The sequence below is a fragment of the Podarcis raffonei genome, chromosome Z (genome assembly GCF_027172205.1).
Source record: "Podarcis raffonei isolate rPodRaf1 chromosome Z, rPodRaf1.pri, whole genome shotgun sequence".
Taxonomy (NCBI): domain Eukaryota; kingdom Metazoa; phylum Chordata; class Lepidosauria; order Squamata; family Lacertidae; genus Podarcis; species Podarcis raffonei.
In genome coordinates, this window is record NC_070621.1 from 18,507,809 (window position 1) to 18,529,945 (window position 22,137).

A 22,137-nucleotide genomic window follows, 5' to 3' on the forward strand; every position below is an offset into this window, starting at 1 on the left:
CTGGAATGCTGAAAACTGCTAGATTCTTAACGCCCCTGCAAAGAACAATAGTTCCAGAATTCCTGGGTTGGGAGAATCAAGTCTTCTCTGTAGATATGACCATATCTCCATATCATTAACAAATGTCATATCTCCATATCATTAACAAATCTTCTCCATATCATTAACAAATGTCAAGCCAAGTCCCTCATCAATTGCCAATTAATGGATCCTGTTTCCATTTTTCTTGAAATTTTCTGGCATAGGTTGCAATATTTTATTTTTAATTAGTTTTTATTGAATTTTTTTCAGATAAACAAAAAGCACATAATAACAAACAAGACACATACAACAAAGCTTGACTATAAGCGTAGGTGCTGCTTATAAATGCACAGAAAGCAGGAAAAACCCAAACAACATTTGCTGTAGAAACAGCAATCTGGTAGACCAAGATATTTTTTAGATTTTAATCTAAAGACCAAAAGTGTACAGTATAGGTATAACACCAGTCCATAATAGACAATGAAGATCTGCAGGGAAGACGGCTCCCCGTTGTTTCAAAACAAATATGACAAATGGAGAGCAAATAACTGAGAAGAGTGTTTTGGATTTAAGCCCTCTAAGCTGCCTGTTATGCTCCATAACTTTTCCTGCAACTACCAACAGCCATACCTTGTTCCACCATCCCTTTAGAGTACAATGGGAATAATGTCTCCAGTGCTGGACCAGTTCCAGCCTAGCCTAGCCATTGTTACAAGGTGGATGATTAGATCTTTATATAACAAATTTTGCATGGTTTTCTGGAAAGAGTGATAACAGTGCAATTGTAAACAGAAGGAGAAGGAGATCAGGGTCTTTATTCAGTGGGGCTCCCCTTCTGGGTGTGGTCTTCAGCAGTCACTCAGTCATAACAACCCTTGGTTTCCATATCCTGTGACTGCCTTCAAAGATTATAAGTTGGTGGATGGCAGAATATGAATCTATCTCTTGTCTTCTTTTCAGGGCCAAGATGGTCCACCAGGTGATAAAGGAGATGATGGAGAACCCGGTCAGACTGTGAGTAACCATTTGTGTGTCACATCTGTTTGTTAAAGACCAGATTTACCAGCTGTCAAGCATTTGCCCTCCTCCTCCCGAGAAGGAGATGGCGGTGGGGAGATGAGCCCAGCCTGCTGGGGTGAGGGCATGGACAGGAAATCAAGGGGTACTTACCTCTCCCCTTCCCTGCCACTAGCATCTGATTCTCTCCCCTCCTACCTGGTGATGGCCCCCCAAAACCCATTGGGCACCGCTGGTATTGTCCTGTCCCCATTTTGTGTTCCTGCCAGACCCATCCTCCTTCTGGCTCTGCCAGCTCCTGACACCTTTATTAGACAGCTAATGGCCTATCTTGGTTGGTTGCATGGGGTCAAACCATTTGGCGTCTTCCTGTATCATCTCAGAGGTGCAATGATGAACTGGCTCACATTCCTTTCATATATACAGGGCTCTCCTGGTCCAACTGGAGAACCAGGTCCTTCAGGTCCACCAGGGAAAAGGGTAAGTTATCGTTTTACGTGGTGTCCTGTAACCTCATGGCAAGGCTTATCAGAAATTTTCAGGGGAAGACCAGCAATGGTGGTGGGTGTCAGAGAATCATAGAACTGTAGAGTTGGAAGGGACCTCAATGATCCTCTTGTCCAATCCCCTATATGGGTCGTAATTCAAGAGTGACAATGTGAAGCTCAGTTCTATTGTTATTATTGTTGTTGTTGTTGTTGCTGTTGTTAATGTGAACAGAGGCAATATCTGTTGCTCAGCCTGTGTATAGCAACATCAGAATCACACATGAGACTCTTCTGGGATGGGGAAGGCTTTCAGCCTTGTGAGCAACCCTTCTGGGGGGGGACAGCAGAGGTGGTAGGGGCCAAAGGCAAAAGTAGGCAGGGCAACATACATGACTTCCCTTTGCACATTAGCCTACATTCCAGCCACACACATAAGTGAGAGGTTTCTACACATAGAGGTTTCTACCCTTGACAAAGGCCTTCTGAAAGGGTCAGGTCTGGACCCAGCATCTGCTGTTCTGAAGTGTTAATTCCTCCATGGAGTGGAGGAAAAAGCAGCTGCCATACTTCCATTGAACAAGACATGGGGGGGGGGGGGCGGGGGCGGAGAGAGAGAGAGAGAGAGAGAGAGAGAGAGAGAGCAGGGCCTTAGATACTGGATGAAACACACAGGGACATAGAGGCAAGGGGCTTACATATAAGGAGAATCATAGGCAAGGGGCTTACATATAAGGAGAATCATTGTATAATCAGAAGGGGCCCAAAGGGTTGTCCAATCCCCTGCAATGCAGGAATCACAGGGAGCATATGGATCTGATTCTGTTTGCTTATCAACCTTCTTTATCTCTTTTAGGGCCCACCTGGGCCAGCGGGTCCTGAAGGCCGACAAGGAGAGAAAGGTGCCAAGGTAAAAAACGTAATTTTATTGAGGGTACAGAAGGTCAAATCCATGTTCAGCTTCAGCCTCTGTTTCCCTCCAACAACAGCCTGATTCTCTTTTACTTTTTCACCACAGGGTGAATCAGGCTTGGAGGGACCTCCTGGGAAAACGGGGCCTGTTGGCCCTCAGGGACCTCCAGGAAAGCCTGGTCCAGATGGACTTCGAGGGATCCCCGGCCCAGTGGTGAGTATTAAGAGCACAGAGGTCATCTATAGGAAAGCCTTCTGTTGTAAGAGAAGCAAGCCATTACATCAGCATCCTAGACTCTGTGCTGGCTCCCTGAAGTCAAAGCAGTATAAAAAAACCACGAATGGGTTCTGCATCTTCAGAGGCTGCCGCATAACACAGGGCATAGAAAGTTGCCATGTATCAAGAGAAGCTCTCAGAGAAGCTCTGCATTGGCCTGAATTGAACTATGGAACTTGCTTTAAAAATTCAACAAATGAATAAAAATGAGTAATCCTTGTTTTGCAGGGTGAGCAAGGACTTCCCGGTGCTCCAGGCCCAGACGGACCTCCAGGACCACTGGTATGTCTGGAAGTTTTGCAGGATTTTTGTTATTTGTTTGTTTGTTGATAATGGGGATGGTTGTGGAAGTTCACTTCCACTCTGATTCCACCATATTCCTGGGATCCGCTGTATTTCCAAAATCAGGTGTCCTGATCTTGTTAAGGAAGTCTGCTTTGTAATGATGGGCATTGCAGTCATAAACTGTATGGCAGCTTTTACCAGGCTGCTACCAGAGATGTTTCGGACTCCCAACTCCTATCAGGCTCAACCTGGCAAAGTTATTGCAGAAGCTTCTGGCTACAGTCTTAGCTGCCCAGCATGCCTTTGAAATGAGGGGTGTATTCCCATTTGCAGTCAAAATGCAGCTTGGAATTCTACTCTCCTTTCTCGCATAACTTGGCTGTATTTTACAAAACCATGTTTATCTGTGTGGAAGAAGCACCACTGTGGTTGGACTAAAAGTCTGCCGAAGACTCTCTTTATTAAAAAGAAGCAATTGCATTAGAGAAGACTTCCATCACCATCTCTTCTGAATTGTTAATTCAAGTGTTCTACCTATACACAGAGCTTAACACCTTTTCTAGGGATGACAAAGTTATCACAACCTGGTTAATAAGAAACCACAAGAAACAAGTTACACAGGAAAAACAGCATTCCATCCTTCCTTCATTCTGACTTCTTCTTATACTTGAACAGAGATGTGGGCTTAAGATAAAAGCAGGCTCAAGCCTGTTACAGGTCTAGATCCCTGCACACCCCAAACCCACACATTCTGCTTTAACATGTATGTTGCTAGAGCTGGGTGGTGGCAAGAAGGTTTGGATCTGAGAATATTATGAGATTCCAAAGATTCCAAATGTAAATTATGAGATTTACATTTTTGAAAACATGAGTATAAGTAGATGAGTTGGGTCTGGATGGGGGAGAAATTTGATTCAAGTCATATTTAAGAGCAAACCTACTTCATTCGTACTGTTGCATGCCACCCCCATCTCTGAGTGATGCAAGATTTCAGGGGTTCCAAGCTCTTGCCAGGGTTTGTGTTTCCTTTTGGAATGAAGCACAGAGGAGACTGTGGTGTCTTTATAATATATGGTTTATTTTCATTTATACAACCTGAGCCTATGATGGAAGGGTTCACAGCATTAACACCCCAAAGGGAAGGGCCCCACTCATATTTTATCTTGCACAGAGCCCCCTTTCCTTTGTTCTCTTGATTCATCACTGAGGCGACCACATCACAGGAATAATAATAATAATAATAATAATAATAATAATAATAATAATAATTTATTTATACGCTGCACCCATCTGGCTGGGTTTCCCCAGCCATTCTGGGCAGCTCCCAACAGAATTAAAAGCACAATAAAACATCAAACATTAAAAACCTCCCTAAACAGGGCTGCCTTCAGATGTTTTCTAAAAGTCAGATAGTTGTTTATTTCCTTGACATCTGATGGGAGGGTGTTCCACAGGGTGGGTGCCACTACCAAGAAGGTCCTCTGCCTGGTTCCCTGCAACTTCACTTCTTGCAGGGAGGGAACCGCCAGAAGGGCCCTCGGAGCTGGACCTCAGTGTCCAGGCTAAACGATGGAGGTGTAGACGCTCCTTCAGGTATACTGGGCTTGGGCCATTAAGGAAGGCCGAGGCCAGGAAGCTAACCTGGCTTATATTTTAATACTTGCTAGATCTAGGAATTAGAAGGAACTGCATACAGCCTACTTCCTCCCCCACCCTCAAACTCCTAACAGCACTTTGCAAAACAATTTGAGAACTGAAACACAGCCCTCCATTGAACTTCTCCAGATTTTGCAGTGACGTTTTCCAGCTAAGTAAATAGGCAGCTAAGTAAAAAGGCAAATGCTAGTATAAATTATCCCTATAAATGCATGCATTAGTGAAATTGGCATGTGTACATCAGGAAAGATTTGCACCTAGTGTTTTCATGAGAACTTTCTATAGAAATCACAAATTGATGTGGAAATAATGGAGAACCAAACTAAAGACTGCAAAAATAAGAAACCAGAATCTGACATATTCACCCCTCCCTCATAATTTCCATCTAAAACAAGTTTAAGCTCTGGTGCTATTTATTTATAGTATGTTCCTCTTTCTTTCTTAAGGGACCACCTGGTTTACCTGGCTTGAAAGGAGATTCTGGTCCAAAGGGAGAAAAGGTAAGTGGCCTGATTTTGGACTAGACTTGCAAGTGTACTTTTGATGATAAAGAGTTAATTCCTCACTCCAGGCCTAACAGCACTGTGACACACAGGTCCCAGTCCAACACTCTAACCACTAGGCCATGCCAGCTCACTAGTCCACAAGATTTGCTTACATCTCTTTAAAAAAAAAAGTGTTTTAATGGTTTTTTAAGATGCTTTAAATTGTTCAGTACTTCAATTAATTAATTAATATATTTTTCATTCCCTGTCCTGGGCTCCTTGGAGAGGAAGGGGTGGGATATAAATTTGATTAATGTGTTAAATTTAATAAATAAGCTTTTCTTTACCTTCACACGCTTGAGATTTTGAAATGCATCATTTGATCTTTCCTAGGGTCATCCAGGTCTGATTGGTCTGATTGGGCCCCCTGGTGAGCAAGGTGAAAAGGGAGACCGAGGCCTTCCAGGCCCTCAAGGAGGATCGGGGCCTAAAGGAGAACAGGTGAGCATCCAGGAGCTTGATGGGAAATTTCCTTTCTCATTCTTATGTCTTCCGTTCAATCAGCAAGACTGATTTCTAAGTGGTGACTGGGGGAGAAATTTGATTTTTGCTTGTGTTTTAATGAGAAGCTATCTAATCTGCACTACTGATACCAATACACTGTGCAGCTATCCTTCAAATTTCCACATTCCTATATTTTGCAATGCACTTCTCAAACCAAACAACTTGTACAAGAAATGCATTTGTGGGGGGAATGTGAGAACCCATTAGTAAAAATAGCATATAAAAATATATGTGGAGAAATTGCTGTCAAAACTGTTATTGATTTGGGGTAGGGTGTGTGGAAAATCATGATAAGATGCTGATGAAATTTAAATTAATAAAATTGCTAGATTGGATTGAGAAAACATGGTTTGTCACAGGTGTGGGGAGTCTGTTGTTGGATGTTGCCAGACTCCTATCCCATTAGCCCCAGTCAACGCGGCCAATGACAATGGATGAATGACTTTGTAGTTTAGCAACATCTGCAGGGCCAGAGGTTCCCTACACCTGGTCTGTTGTAATGATGATAGCATTAACTTACTTTAATGCTATCAATCAGCCAAAGAGATTTATGGGGAAATGTTTTGGAATGATAAATATGCAACATAACATAAAACCATACATTCCTTTTAATTTACTGTATTCCTATAAATGTGCATGAGTACTTCTGTATTGTATAATAATTAATTAGTTTGATTAAATCTTTAAATATTTTTAAACATCCAAATTTAGAATTGGCTCCTCCAAAGCTTGTTGTTAACAACAGATACTTTCTGAATTCCTCTTGAATAAACATTGATTTTGCTCTTTGGGTTTCTTTCTATAGGGTATAACAGGTCCGTCTGGTCCCATTGGGCCTCCTGGTCCTCCAGGTTTACCGGTACGTAGCAAGTTCTCAGAGATCCTTATTCCCAAAACGATGGTGCAAATGAGTCACTTGTGCATAAGAGAGGCGAGCTATTCAGTAAATAACCTGGTAGGCTACATGTCATTGTGTCCTGTTGTGGGTTCAACAAGAAAATGGGAGGCCTGGAAACTACCAGAAACCTCTTGTTGCACCAGATCTTTCTCAGATTCTACTGATCAATCACTAGAATTCACTGACCCTCTTCTATATAGAAGAGCAGCTTTCTAGGGTTTCAAGCAGGGAACATTTCCAGCCCTACCTAGAGATCTTCGGATAGAACCTGGCATATTCAGCATGCAAAGCAGATGCACTAAAACATGAGCTATGGCCCATGTTGGCTGGGTTGGCCCCCGAATAGAATGAATGGACATGACTAACTTCCGAACATAAATTTCTGTGAGTCTATGATTCTATGATACTCTGAGTAAAATGTAGGTGGGATACAACCCATAGTAATTCTGGGATTTCTTTTTTTTAATGTTAAACAGATGTTTCAAAATATTGCTTGGGGGCTTCATAGAATCATAGAATTGTAGAGTTGGAAAGGACTCCAAGGGTCATCTAATCCAAACCCCTGCAATGCAGGAATCTCTCAACTAAAGCATGCATGACAGATGACCATCCAGCCTCTGCTTAAAAAGCTCCAGTGAAGAAGAGTCCATTGCCTTCTGAGGATGTCTTTTCCACTGTTGAAGATCTCTTACTGTCAGAAAATTCTACCTAATGTTCAGTTGGAATCTCCTTTCTTGTAACTTGAATCCATTGGCTCGTGTCACCCTTTGGAGCAGGAGAAAACAAGCTTGCTCCATCTTCCATATTTGAGGAGAAATGAATGTATCCCTAGCACATTCATTTGCAATAGTGTTTGGGTTTTAAATCAGTAGCTTACATTAATGTGAGTGATAATTTGTGTATGTGTGTGAATCTACTAACTGTTGGTTTGGCTCTCTCCATGGTCTAGGGTCCCCCTGGTCCAAAAGGTGCTAAAGGATCATCGGTAAGTCAAACCTATGCAACTGGGAACATTAATTTGGTGGAGTCATACCAAAGTCACATTTTGGTCTCCCATCTTGATTCAAAATGTCACCTGGCGTCTGACCATCAAAGAAGATCCTTGCCCAAGGAACCCCTGAATTGAGTTTGGCAATGATATCTTGAGAAGCAGCCAAACCTACGCCAAAAAATGTGCAAAGTCACACCAAAGTTGTTTTCTGGGCTACCATCTTGAATCAAAATGGCTCTCTGCATCCAAACATTGATGAAAACTACCACCCCTATTTTGGGAATCCTTGTATTAAGAGGTGGCCTTACCTGGTTCTTTTACACTCAGAAGGCTATCTTTGTTCATCATGTAGCTGCTCCCATATAAAGGACTTGGGGTCAGAGGGTTGGCCCACAGCAAATAGGAGTTATCCCTTGATGACAAGCCTCTGATCTGTGGCTGTCTGTATTGCCCACCTAACTAACATGTGCTGGTTTCTGTTTCTTTGTCTTTCTAGGGTCCAACAGGTCCAAAGGGGGAAACTGGTCACCCTGGGCCACCAGGGCCTCCTGTAAGTACTGGTCACCATGTCCTTTGTGGTTTTGGAACACCTCTCCCCTTTTTATTGGAAATATTTACAGGCAGCTTTTTCATAAACAAACAACAAAGTGGTTTACACCAAAACGACATAGGACCATACAGGTAATACCAGGAAAGTTAAAAGCAGACATCAGTTAACCATTGTGGAAGGATCTCTTCTTATCTGCCTGCAGAGGCCTGGGAGAATAACAAATGTTTTCATCAGGCATTTAAAAGTTGGTATAGAAGGCTCCTGTTGAAACTCCAGTGGCATAAAGTTCCACTGGACTGGGCCAATGACACTAAAGGCTTAGTTTCTCTTTGTTGTCAAACAAGCCTCCCCAACTCAGGGGATGACTAACAATCCTCCTCCAAATAATTTCATTGTTCAACATAGAATATAAAGGCTCAGGCAATCTCTGAGGTACCCTGGATGTTAGTTGTTCAAGGCTTTGTAAATTAATACAAGGACCTTGAACCTGCCTTGGTAGAGATGGGCAGCCAGTAAATATGCTTTAACAGTAGTTCCCATGTTATCAGCGAGATGCCCCAATCAGCAATCTGGATACCACATTCTGCACCAGCTGGAGCTTCCAAACCAGACCCAAGGGCAGTCCCTTGAAGAGCAGCTTACAGTAGTCCATCCTTGATGTTGCCCCTTCCCTACATGTTGTCTTTCTCTGTCTTCAGCACCAGTTAAACCGTGTCACTCTACTTCTTCCTTGCCCCAGGGTCCTCCAGGAGAAGTGATCCAACCACTTCCCATCCAGTCCTCCAAGAGGACCCGGCGGAACATTGACGCCAGCCAGTTGGTCAACGAAGGCAATGCTGACAACTACATGGACTACGCTGATGGCATGGAGGAGATCTTTGGCTCCTTGAACTCTCTGAAACTGGAAATTGAGCAGATGAAGCACCCGCTGGGCACTCAGCACAACCCAGCTCGCACCTGCAAAGATCTGCAACTCTGTCATCCGGATTTCCCAGACGGTATGGATGGGCATCAGTGGATATGCAGGAAGGGGAAGGAGGGTTCATCTGGGAACCAGAACAGTGTTGTACACGTCTGCAATTTCTACATGCCTCAGATAGGGATGCCTCAGATAGACCGTAATTCGGTAGCTGGGATTCCTGCATTGCTGGGATTGCTGCAGGTATTCAGACTAGTTGACCCATGGGGTCCCTTCCACCTCCACAACTCTTGAGTCTAAAGCTGATTCCATCAAATTCACACTTTCTGAAACAATAGGTGAATCAAAAAATTGCACTTACCCAAATTTCATGATGCAGTTCTCCAATCAACCAGTGTTTCACAAAATGCATAGCTTAGGGGAAAGTGTGCATAAAAAATGAGGATATTAGTGAAAATAACATACAAATACAAATAACGTTTAGGGAAATCTCTTGCAAAAATGTATTTGTTAGTGAAAACTGCACATAAGCATTTGTTGCATAAAATTGGTTTATTAGGAGAAATTCACTCCAAAATGCTGGTGGATTTTCATGAGGATTCTTTTTAAGAGAGATTGCAAATTGCTACTTAGAAAACAAAACAGATCCTTCCATCCCTAGTGCCTTTTTATTGTTGCGAAAACAAATTGGTGTCATATAGTAGGATTTTCACAAACATAGGAATGTGTTAGATGATTAAATTGTAGGATTTGTATCAACTCTTCCTGTCTTCCTTCCTCCCCTCAAAAAAACATGGTCCCAACTCCAGGTGAATACTGGGTAGATCCTAATCAAGGTTGTTCCAGGGATTCCTTCAAAGTTTACTGTAATTTCACCGCTGGTGGGGAGACCTGCATCTTCCCAGATAAGAAGTCAGAAGGGGTAAGTGATTCTTGTGAGCTTTTTCTCTTTCTTTCTTTCTTTCTCACTAATCTGGGCAACCCTTTCACTTTCACGTTGGAAGGCAGGCAGAAAAGTTGACCTGTCCATTGGATCCTTGATTTGGTTCTATAGGAAGCTTAAAATCATATAACTGTAGAATTGGAAGGCCCCCCAAGGGTCATCTAGTCCAACCCCCTGCAATGCGGGGATCACAGCTAAAGAATCCCTGATAGGTGGCTATCCAACCACTGCTAAGAAACCTTCAATGAATGAGAGTCCACCACCTTATTTAGAACCAAGCGGCCCCTATCTTGTGCCTAATTGCACCCTAAAAAGCTACTCAGTTCCTAATAATGGCTTGATCTCCAGAACTATATTTGAAGTGAGAGGCCGTAGCTCAAAAGGCCTGTGTATAAATTATTGCGATAAAGAAAAAGTACTTGCTTATTCACAGTACATATTTTTTATAAGCCTAATAGCTCACTGTCCTGAAAGTAGCCTTGTCCCATGTTTGCATATAAAATGCAGGAAAAATGTAGTTGTGTTGCATTTCATAAAGAAATCATGAGAGCAGTTAATAGGCTGGGAGTGGAGAGATTATGTAGAACTGTATTAAGGAGGAACAGGAGACTTTGATATTTTTTTCCAGTGGGCTGTTATGAACATTTTAGGAAGAAAACATGATTTCCTTAATCATTGCACTGTTCAGGATATAGTCAAAGCCCTCCAGGTCAGATCCTTTAAGATTATGCTTCAAAGAACTCCAGGCTTCAGGGCTCCATGGCAGAGCATCTCCTTTGCATGCAAAAGGTCCCAAGATCAGTCCCCACTTGCATCTCCAGCTAGGACTGGGAAAGACCCCTGTTCAAAATTCTGAAGAGCTTTTGGCAATGCTAAGCTGGGTGGACCAATGGCCTAGCTCAGTAAAACCATATTTGATAGCCGTCTTCAACTATCTGAAGAGTTGCCATGTGGAAGATGGAGCCAGCTTGTTTTCTGCTGCTCCAGAAGGGAGGGCCTGAACCTGTGGATTCAAATGACAAGAAAGGAGATTACAACTAAAAATTAGGAATAGCTTTCTGTCATTCAGTGGTGGAACAGACTCCGTCAGAAGGTGATGGCCTCTCCTTCCTTGGAGATTTTTAACATCCAGTGGTTGAATGTCGCTCTATCACTGATTCTTTAGCTGTTATTCCTGCATTGCAAGGGGTTGGACTAGATGGCACTTGGGGTCCCTTTCAGTGCTACAATTCTATGTGTCCATGATTCTAAGATAGCTTCCTATATTCCTATTTAACTCAACTTTTTATTCAGAACTACAAGGACTAGAATCTTTGTTTTTAGGGGAAGGACCACAACTTAGTGATGAAGCATCTGTTTTGTATGCAGGAGGCCCCATGTTCAATCCCTGATGGCATCTACAAGTAGGATGCCTGAAACCCTAGAGAGCCACTGCTGCCAGTCAGTGTAGGCAGTACTAAACTAGATGGACCAATGGATTTCTCTCAGTATAATGCAGCTTCCCGTGTTCCTTTTTCAACTCAACCCTTTCTTCAAAAGTATGAAGACTAGACTCCTACTTCATTTTTAAAGGAAGGGCTCAGTAGTAGAACATATTATTTGCGTGCAAGAAGATTCTGGGTTCAGTCTTCAGGTAGGGCTGGCAATGTCCTGTTCCCAAAGTCCTGGAGAGCCTCTGCCACTGCATACTGGAAATACTGAGCCAGATGGACCAATGGTCTAACTCAGTAGAAGGCAACACCCTATTTCTTGTCTTTCCCTAAGGATGGAATTGCTTCCAATTTCCTCCTTCAGCTCTGTGCACTTTTCTTCACTTCTTCATGCAGCACAAACCGGTAGTTAAACTATGGAACTTGCTCCCACAGGAGGCAGTGGTGGCCACTAACTTGGGTGGTTTTAAAAGAGGACAAATCCATGGAGGAGAGGGCTATTGATGGCTACTAACCACAATGGCTATGTTCTGCCTCCGCAGCTGGAGTCAGTAATGCTTCTGAGTACCAATTGCTGAAAACCACAAGAGAGAAGAAGGCTCTTGTGCTTGGGTACAGAGAGGTTCTCCTAATGGGCATCTGGTTGGCCACTGTGTGAAGATGATGCTGGACTAGATGAGCCACTAGCCTGATCCAGCAGGTTCTTTTGTTTTTATGATAACATGATGCTGGATTAGATGAGCCATTAGCCTCATTCCAGCAGTCTCATGTTCAAGGTAATCACCAACCTATGCAGTTAGCAAGTGGATTCTGTGGCATCATGGGTGCCCAAGGAAGATGTCAAGGACACCATTGCTCCGACAGATTCAACAATGGTGGCTCCTGTGATACAAACCAATTGAGCTGAGCCTACATGTGCTCTTCATTGGTTCTGGGCTCAGAGTAGCAGTTTTGCCATTCTGACCATTTGCTTCCAAACCTTATTCAGCCACCTCCAACCTTCCTGGATAAATGGACCATTTACCCAGGAGAGTGATATTTCTGCTTGTTGTTTACTGGCAGGGCTTGCTGATGGTTGTAGCCCAACACCTCTCCAGAGGTTATACAGACCATTAACCCCAAAGTAATGAGAGTTGTCACCGGGGGCATAATTGTTTTACAGCTGTGCATTCGTAAGGGTTGAAAAGTTTGATCTTGAAGTCAAGCAGTTAACTTTCCAGTTCAGGAATTCTTCCAAGATAAAGAGAGAGAGAGAGCTCAGATTTGGCACCAGGTCACCTTGATTTTAAACAGAAAGGAGGAACATAGCTGTCATGGTAACAAAAATACCTCTGGATGGGGGGTGGGGAATTTGATCCGCTTATATTTCTAATGTGAACTTTTCAGAATTGCATTTCCAGAACCAAAACACCACTGTCCTTTAAAATCAACAGTTTTCTGAATTATGCAATGCCGTTCTCCTACCTAACAGGGGGGAAAAAACATTTTAAAAATATATTTGCAGAAGAGGAGAATTACTGTTGTGGTCACATCCTGCTTGCTGGCTTCTCCTAATGGGCACCTGGTTGGCCACTGTAAGAACAGGCTACTGGACTACTTGGGCCCCCTTTGGCCCCCTTTGGCCTCATCCAGGAGGGCTCTTTTTGTGTTTTCACTCTGCTATTGGAGGCAGTAATGCTTCTGAATACTAGTTGCTGGAAGCCACAGGAGAAAGTTGCTCTTCTTCTCAGGTGCTGCTTCCAAGGCTTCCCACTGGGACATCTGGGTGGCCATTGTGAGAATAGGAGGCTAGACTAGATGAGCACCCTTTGGCTTGATCCAACAGCCAGGCTCTTCTTATTTTCTGTGTCAAGGGAGTGGGGAATCTGTGGCCCTCCAGGTGTTGCTGCACTACAGCTCCCATCATCTCCAACCATTGACCGTGCTGGCTGGGGCTGATGGGAGTTGGAGTCCAACAACAACTGGAGGGCCACAGATTCCAAAATCCTATCTTATATTCCTCCTCCAGTGTCTGAGTTGATATGCCTCTGAATACCAGTTGACATTAATCTCAAGTGGGGGTAGTGTTACTGTTGTATTTGGTCCTGCTTGTGGGCTTCCCATTGGAGCACTTGGTTGGCTATTGTCATGAAAGGATGCTGCACTAGATGGACCCCTTTGGCCTGACCCAACAAGGATGTCCTTATGTGTATTTTGGGGAGAAGTTGGAGATATTTCAATGTGAGTCTGTGCCCCTCCGAATATAACTCTTCTCTTTCTTTTTCTCTCTCAACCCTTTTCCTTTTCTTCCTCCTCGCCACGCCTCTTCCGCCACTTTCAGGCCAGGATTACCACATGGCCCAAGGAAAACCCAGGCTCCTGGTTCAGTGAATTCAAGCGTGGTAAACTGGTAAGGCACTCCCCCTTCTCACTTTCCAGTTTTGCTTTAAACGTATCTCATATTTTGCAGAGCAAAATGGCTCGATGGCCCAAAGAGCAGCCGGCCACATGGTATAGTCATTTCAAGCGGGGGTCCCTGGTAAGTTGCTCAGCTTTGGCACCCCACCACGCCTCTGACTGGGAGGAGACACGCCAGACACGCCCGCTTCTTGGTTATGGCCATCTCCTGAAAAACCTGCCCGCTCACACACTGCATGATGGACTAACCAGCACAAGCATTGGGGGGCTCTAAATGACTACAGAGGAACAGTTTAAGGAGGAGCTGGGGTGTATCCTTGCTTCATGCCTCCTCCGAGATCTGCCTGTCACCATCTGGCTGGCTAATATTAGCCACAAGTGGCTGGCTAGGGCACTGGCGCAGCACACATGCACCCAGACCCAATCCAAGGCCCCAACCTGGGTAACAGCTGACCTAGATGTGTCCCTGAATCAGTTCTAATTAGGATGTGTCTCCTTCCACACTCCTGACAACACTGAAAGCACAGGAGGATCCAATAGCACTGGGGTCTGATTCCCCAGTGCCTTTAGCCAGTGAGTGAATAGAGGGTTCACATTGGTGTTCCCCTGCTGGGAATAGGTGTGTGCAGCTAACACAGTTTCTTTTCCACCCCACCCTGCAACGCCCCACTCCTGGGGTACTCCAGGTTGCCTGATGCAACTGAGGGCAACCTAGGGCTGTCTCTACCTGACCTGGCCAAAGCCCAGATCTCAAATGAACTGATTTTGGATTTGGGCTTGGGCTGAATCTAGTGCACAACTTTTACTCAGTTCTGCATAACTTAGACAAGTCTCAGGATTCAGCCTTTCATGGTTCTGAACTTGAGCCATTGATGGAGTGGGAGCAATAAAAAGATTTTACTGACTGCTGAAGCTCCAAATTCATTAGATTCCTTAATATGTTATTCATGGATACCTTTAACAAGGTACCAGTTAGTTTAATTAATTAAATGGGTTAGTTCCAGCTAAGTGATATTCAGAGGACACCTACTGAAATGAACATACCCAAGTTAGTAATGCCAGTAGGTCTACTCAGAGCAGCCCTATGGAATATGAGAATCTGTTGGTTTTGGTTTAGATTCATCCCCTCAGTCTATGGCTCTCTTGCAAAACCTCTTTGAAGTTTATTGCTTGCATTTCTATATCACCTTTTTCACCAAAGATCTTCTGCATGGATCTCCCACTCCTCATTTAATTCCCACAACAACCCTGTGAGGTAGGCTAGACTGAGAGGCAGGGATTGGCCCCCAAGGTCACCCAGTGAGATTCATGACCAGGTGAGGATTTGAACCCTGGGCTCCCAGGTGCTAGTCCAACCCTCTAACCACTACACCACATTAGCTCGTGATGCTTCTGCCTTAAATCTTCAAAACCAAACGAAATGGGCATCCTGGTCCTTCAGCCACCATCACTTTGCATGCGACACTCTTGAATCTGCACCCACATGGCTGGCAAGGGAGCTCCCACTTAACAGAGCACAACTGCCATCTCTGTGTACGTGTTAAGAGCCCTTCCCTCCCCGTGCAGTGGAGAGAGTTGTTATGTCCGCAAATGCACAGCACTGTACTAATTTGCAGTATCGGTGCTGCACCACATGTAGTCTTTGTGCCTTGGCCAGTTTCTCTGCTCTCTGCTAGCCATAGGCAAACCTTTTTGTGCTGGGGTCAGGGAGACCTGAATGGTTAGCAACTCCTCAAAATCTCCCTTCCTGCCTCTTTGCACATTTTGATGTCCTGCTGCTCTCCTTCTGCTTTAGTATTGCATCTTCTGTTCAAAATAGCTACCAGCATCTAGAAGACACCCCAACCCGATATTTTGGAAGGAGCAGGTGACTTGTTGGAGAAATGTCACTAGCCTCAAAGCAGAACAACCCCCACAAACTCTTCTGGTACAGACAGAGAAGATTGCTGAGGTCTGTGGGAGAGTTTCTCCTGCAAGTCCCAAAAGGTCTCAGAAGACCCCACTCCTCAATGATGCACTGCAGGGCTTTTAATGTGGCTAACCCCATTTCTGAACATACTGTAGTTCTCAGGATTCTTTGGGGGAAGAAGCCATGACAGTTGAACGTGGCATCACTGTGCTCTCAATCTCTGGTTTGGATGTGGCTCTCTGAGTACCTTTAAAAGCGTAAAGGGACCCCTGACCATTAGGTCCAGTCACAGACAACTCTGGTGCTGTGGCGCTCATCTCACTTTAGTGGCTGAGGGAGCCAGCGTACAGCTTCTGGGTCATGTGGCCAGCATGACTAAGCCACTTCTGGCGAACCAGGGCAGTGCAAGGAAATGCCGTTTACCTTCCCGCCAGAGCAGTAGCTATTTATCTACTTGCACTTTGACATGCTTTCGAACTGCTAGGTGGGCAGGAGCTGGAACTGAGCAACGGGAGCTGACCCCGTCGTGGGGATTCAAACCGCTGACCTTCTGATCAGCAAGCCCTAGGCTCTGTGGTTTAGACCACAGCGCCACCCATGTCCCTTATTCACCTCAAAACACTTAAGCTATTCAGAAGGAGGGTTCCCCCCTCCTCTAATTGCCCAGAGCACCTTTTCCATCCAGGAGAGTGAAAAATGGGATTACAAATTGTGAGTTTCACCTTGGGGGGTTCCCCCTCCCCCTGCTCCAGCCCTGGAACAAATGCATAACTCCCATTAGATTTTTATGAGCTTTTGCACCTGTTCAAGCTCATTATAATCTTGCAGCCATATGGCTCCAGTCACGAACTCTTATTATTATAATATTATAAGTAAACAAGCAGCTCTGAGGACATGTTGTCCTGTTGGTTTAATAATAATTATTATTATTTCACAAAATCTGCTTCGTTAAATATCCGCCCCATTCCCTTCACAGAGCTACAATTTCCAGAGTGGTTCACCTCTTCCCAGGAACTGTAGTTCTGTAAAGGAGGAACAGAGATCTCCTAACAACTCTCAGCACCTTTGACAAACTACAGCTCCCATAATTCTTTGGGGAAAGTCCACACAACAACCTTGTAAGGAAGGTTAGAAGTTGTAGTTTGTTCAGAATGCCTTAATAAACAAACATTCTTCCCAGGAAACTATGGAGATCGTAGTTTTGGGAGAGGGAATAGAGGTCTCCTAAGAACTCTTAGTACCCTGAATAAACTCAAGCTCACAGAATTTTTTAGGGGGAACCATGACTGTTTAAAATGGTATCACTGTGTTTCAAATGTACGGTGGCCTGTGATTTGGAGAATTCTCCTGTACTAGAAGAATTCCAAGGAGGATGATAAGGCTAGTGACATTCTGCATTCTACAATACTCGTTAAAAAGCAATGACCTGTAATAGTCTTGGAGAATGGCACAAGCGAGCTCCATTATCTTTTCCAATTTGATTTGGGATCCTCTGTTGGGTGAGCATTCCTCTTTCCCAATCGCCACCGTGGCTATAAATCAGTGCCGCCTCCCCCAAATGACTAAGAAAGGAATATGGCAGCTCTGAGGTGGTGACAGCTGGTTGGCCAGTTCGTCTTCTAAAATGCAGGTAGTGCCTTCTCTGTTGGCATGCTGAGCTTGCCATGATTAGTCATGTTGATCTCTCCAGATAAGCGTGGACACAGATCCAGATCATTGGTTGGTATACCCTTTCTTTATTTCTTTGTGATGCCTTCCTTGTGAAGTTGCTCTCACTATGAGTCTCTCCTGTTTTCATTTGGTACATCCCTATTTCCTTCCGCCCCCTTCCAGGTTCTTTCAAAGGAACAGGCTGTCTGCAGAACGCGTTCCTAAAATGCAGTCCATAATATCTAGCGAGGGCAGGTACTTCTGTCTGAGAGCAGTTGCAAAACCAGAACAGAATGCCCAAATATACCATCTGTTACACCCAGTAGCCTGTTCTTTGCTGCATACACATTTCCCTGCCTACCTACCCAGAGCAGATCCATTGAAATGAGCTGTGATTCCTGCATTGCTGGGGGTTGGATTTGAGGACTCTTTGTGTCCCTTCTAACTCTACAATTCTAAGATTCTATGAAATTAATGGAAGCCACTTGTGCTTGTGTCCTACTTGACATCAAAGACGTGTAAGGACAGATGAGCCATTGGCCTGAACCAGCAGGGCTCCACCCACTGTTGGAGGCAGTATGAATAACTCTGAATTCCAGTTGCTTGGAATCACAAGTGGCGAGAGCTCCGCTGTTGCGTTCAGTTCCTGCTTGTGGACTTCCCATTGGGGCACCTGGTTGGCCACTGTAAGAACAGTGTGCTGCCTTTGGCCTGATCCAGCTGCAAGGCTCTTCCATACGCCATCTGTTGTTAGCCCAGGATGCCTCCCAAGTTCATGGAATCATAGAATTATGTTGGAAGGGTTGGAAGAGTTGGAAGGGACCCTGAGGGTCATCTAGTCCAACCCCCTGCAATGTAGGCATCTCAACTACAGCATCTCTGACAAATGGCTATCCAACCTCTGCTTCAAAACCTCCAAGGAGAGTTCCACCACCTTCCAAGTTGTTGCACAGCCTTGCCTTCCCTGCTTCCTCCCTCTCCTCTTCTTCTTTCCCACTCAGCTCTCCTATGTTGATTCCGATGGCAACCCCATTGGCGTGGTGCAGATGACCTTCCTGAGGCTCCTGAGTGCTTCCGCCCACCAGAACCTCACCTACAATTGCTTCCAGTCGGTGGCCTGGCACGACGCCACGGCTGGCAACTATGACAAGGCCATCCGCTTCCTGGGCTCCAATGACGAGGAGATGTCCTATGACAACAACCCCTTCATCAGGGCTGTCCTGGATGGCTGTGCAGTGAGTATCTGCATGTCTTAGAATCATAGAACTACAATGGTACCTCTGGTTGCGAACGGGATCAGTTCCGGAGGCCCGTTTGCAACATGAAAAGAGTGCAACCCGCAGCGGCACGTCTGCGCATTCGCATGACATCATTTTGTATGTCTGCGCATGCACGAGCGGCAAAACCCAGAAGTAACCCTTTCCGGTACTTCCGGGTCGCCGCGGGACGTAACCTGAAAGAACATAACATGAAGTGGCTGTAACCTGAGGTACCACTGTATAGAGTTGGACCTAAAGTGTTATTGAGTCCAACCGTCTGCAACGCAGGAATCATAGCTAATGTGATTCACAGTCCAGGCTGGACTAACAGCAAGAGCCTGGAGGTCGCAACTCAGGGGTGGGGCAGTTGTTTTGCAAACAGAAGGCAACAGACCTTGATTTTTGGCATGTTTTCTAAGAAGGATATTTGATGGCGAGACTGGTAAGGATTTTAGCCCTAAGGTTCCACCCCTCTGGGTTGGATGCCAGCTCTACTGTTAAAGGCAGGATGCCTCTGAATACCAGTTGCTGGGAGTCCCAAGTGGGAAGAGTGGCTGTTCAGATCATGTTCTGCTTATGGGCTTCCCATTGGGGCACCTGGTTGGCCACAGTGAGGACAGGATGCTGGACTGGATGGGCCCATTTTGACCTGATCTATCAGGCTCTTCTTATGGTCTATCTCCACTGTTGGAAGCAGTATGCTTTTGATTGCCAATTGCTCAGAATCATAAGCGAGGTGGCCTGCCTTTCAATTTTCTCCATTTCCCTCCAGGCAAAGAAAGGCTACCAGAAGACGGTCTTGGAAATCAACACCCCCAAAGTGGAGCAGGTCCCCATTGTTGACATCATGTTCAACGACTTTGGAGAAGCATCGCAGAAGTTTGGGTTCGAGGTGGGACCAGCTTGCTTCATGGGCTAAGGGACCACTCAGAAAACTAGTTCTCCAAAATGAGCAACCTCGTAACCTCATCGCGCCTTCGGTTTTTGGTTCCATTTTTGTGTCATCGTCACATGCACGTTCTAAAACTGGACAGTTTGATGGGATTGCTATCTATTTGGGTTTTTCTTTCCTCCCCCCGCTTCTGTTTTGCCTGTGCTCCAACTCTGCCGCTGGATCACCCTTCCCGAACCATTTTTAAGCCCCAGGATCATCATTCCCACTGCAGACTCCAGAATCACATGACCTAAGGACATCCACTACCAGCAAAGGCCATCTCTCCAAAAACCCTCTTGCTCTGCATCTCCTCTGAGGCCACCAAAGAGTTTCCTGCACTTGAACATACAGTTGTTGTTTCAACACACTGAGACCACAAAACCAGGTCTTGTTCTTCCGTAATTTTGACAACCTTGCCAAAGCTGGGGGAAGACCAGGTACTGCGGATCGTTAAAGTTCCCCATCTCTTGGAAGGTTCTGGAAAAATCCTGCAGAAAACTATTCTCCGGGCGTGACACAACAACTCACTTGTCCTCGGCATAGGAGCGTAGACTTAGGATGCTCCAGAATCCTCCCAGGTCAGATTACCAGACCGCTGGTGTTTCAAACAGAACTCATATGGAATAAACTTTTTTTTTTAATTGCTTTTTGTAAAACTTTGATCCTAAAAGTTACAACTGAAACCAATTACAGGAAAGAAAACTTTTCCCAGGTTCTGACTGTCTTCCCCATATGATAAAGGTGCTTCTATTTTTGTATGTTGTTAAGTAAATATTTGTATATTATTATATTAAATATAAAATGCCTCTGGTTCAAAGCATGCATGTGACTTGCCCCATGTCCCTGATTGATAATTTAACGAGCCCACATTTCTTACCAGCAAACCAGCCCATCTGATGAAAAACACCAGTCCAGGAGGCATAAAATCATGTAGAGTTGGAAGGCACCCCAAGGGTCAACTAGTCCAGCCTCCTGCAATTCAGGCAATGAATTGCTGTTGCGGTTCCCTCCCTGCACCCGTGGGGTGGGTGCACCTGGTAAAAACATTCAGGCACTTTGAGCCTTATGCATAAACACAGATGTAAGGCTGCACTTGAGTTTATCCCTCTTACTCCCGAGTAAGCATTTCTTCCAGGATTTTACCCTTACTTCTGACTAAGCTGGTGCTTTCTCTATTGATGATTACACAATCAATATACACAGTATTCCTCATGTGCCTGAGTGGTTTTACTTTTGAAGTGGGGGGGAGGTGATCAGATAAATCATGCTGCAGCTCTCCAAAGGAAAAGAGAACCTGAGGAATGTCAGGATTGTGTGTTTTTTTAAAATTAACAAAGCATATTGTTATACTGGAAATCCATGACTCTGCTGCAAAAAGAAAAAGAAAGTGCCTTTGTCAGCTCTGACAAGTAGTACAGACTTGGGGTCAGCTGTCACTCCACTTGATTTCAAGGTACAGGTTTCATTTTAAAAATATATATATATTTCCCCCCCAAACTAAAAGCCTCTCCCCCCTCCCCAAAATTCCACCTCCTCCTCCCTCATTGGAGGATTGTACATGGCAGGGATCTCCATTATTATTTTTACTTTAAAAATAATTAAAAAAATAATAAAAACACAGGTGCTTATATTTTTTATTATTATTATTTACATTTTCTCTTTTTTTGTTGGTGCTATCTCTGACGACGACACTGGTGGACACCCCCCTGCCATTTACCTCCCTCCAAGGCTCATTTAATGTTGTTCTGATTGAGCACCTTTCCAGCACCCCATTCTACCCCCCTCTCGACCCCCACCCCATCCACAGTCTTGAATGGAGTTGCATGCTAGTCTAATTATTTCAATGCATAGACCAGCCCACTTCTGTAGAAAAGTATTAAAGCTGTGCTTGCTTGCGGGGAGGGGTTTTTTTGTTTTGTTTTTCCTTTTGTAACAAATAGAATATTCATGCATTTTTATAGGATGATTAACTATGCCAGATTTGTACTCGTGCGCTGAATATTTGTGGTGCTAATTTATGTATTTGTTTGATGTCCTGAAGTCAAGCTTGCCCCCCCAACCCAAAACAACTGCATTGCAACAGCAATAAGAGATGGTGTGATCCTGTGTGCCTTTTACCTAAAGACCACTGAGGAAGGGGAGGGCAGAAGCTTGCTAGCAATAAACTGTTTCAGTTGGGGCCTTCACTTTTTTTGTTTCTTCTCTCCATGAGTTGGGTGAGTGGTACTCCTAAAGAAGGAAAATAAGAAGCAGAGCACTTTTGCCAAAGACCCCTGTCCAAGGAGGTCAATTGGAGGTCAGTCTTTGCAAAGGAAAATACATCATGTATACTGTGAACAGGAGCCTTTATATGATGTATTTTCCTATTTTTTAAATGAACCAAGGGGACAGGGCCCTGAGTTGCTCCATGGTGCTTTCTAGTTGAGACTCCATTCATATTTGTACCATAGAATTCTCAGAGCATTTTGTGTTCTCTTGGGCAAGCTTGGAAACACACACCAGGGATCCCTCATTGAGAAGATCAGGGAGAGTGAGGCAGCTTCCCTGGTGGATAT

General features: G+C 44.6%; 1 protein-coding gene across 2 annotated transcripts in view; it reads left to right on the top strand.

The window, feature by feature from the left end:
• COL5A1 (collagen type V alpha 1 chain) overlaps positions 1-21,768 on the top strand; it is a 171,880-nt gene extending 150,112 nt beyond the window's left edge. The window contains exons 52-66 of one of the 2 annotated variants that reach the window (XM_053374940.1): positions 982-1,035; positions 1,465-1,518; positions 2,380-2,433; positions 2,542-2,649; positions 2,941-2,994; positions 5,100-5,153; positions 5,532-5,639; positions 6,508-6,561; positions 7,550-7,585; positions 8,088-8,141; positions 8,881-9,139; positions 9,870-9,982; positions 13,754-13,822; positions 18,391-18,624; positions 19,421-21,768. In XM_053374940.1, the coding sequence (XP_053230915.1) occupies positions 982-1,035; positions 1,465-1,518; positions 2,380-2,433; positions 2,542-2,649; positions 2,941-2,994; positions 5,100-5,153; positions 5,532-5,639; positions 6,508-6,561; positions 7,550-7,585; positions 8,088-8,141; positions 8,881-9,139; positions 9,870-9,982; positions 13,754-13,822; positions 18,391-18,624; positions 19,421-19,567 (1,452 nt within the window). In that variant the 3' untranslated portion in view covers positions 19,568-21,768. The remainder of the gene's footprint in view (positions 1-981; positions 1,036-1,464; positions 1,519-2,379; positions 2,434-2,541; positions 2,650-2,940; positions 2,995-5,099; positions 5,154-5,531; positions 5,640-6,507; positions 6,562-7,549; positions 7,586-8,087; positions 8,142-8,880; positions 9,140-9,869; positions 9,983-13,753; positions 13,823-18,390; positions 18,625-19,420) is intronic. The other variant, XM_053374941.1, reaches the window with a different exon arrangement.
• The last annotated feature ends 369 nt before the right edge of the window (positions 21,769-22,137 follow it).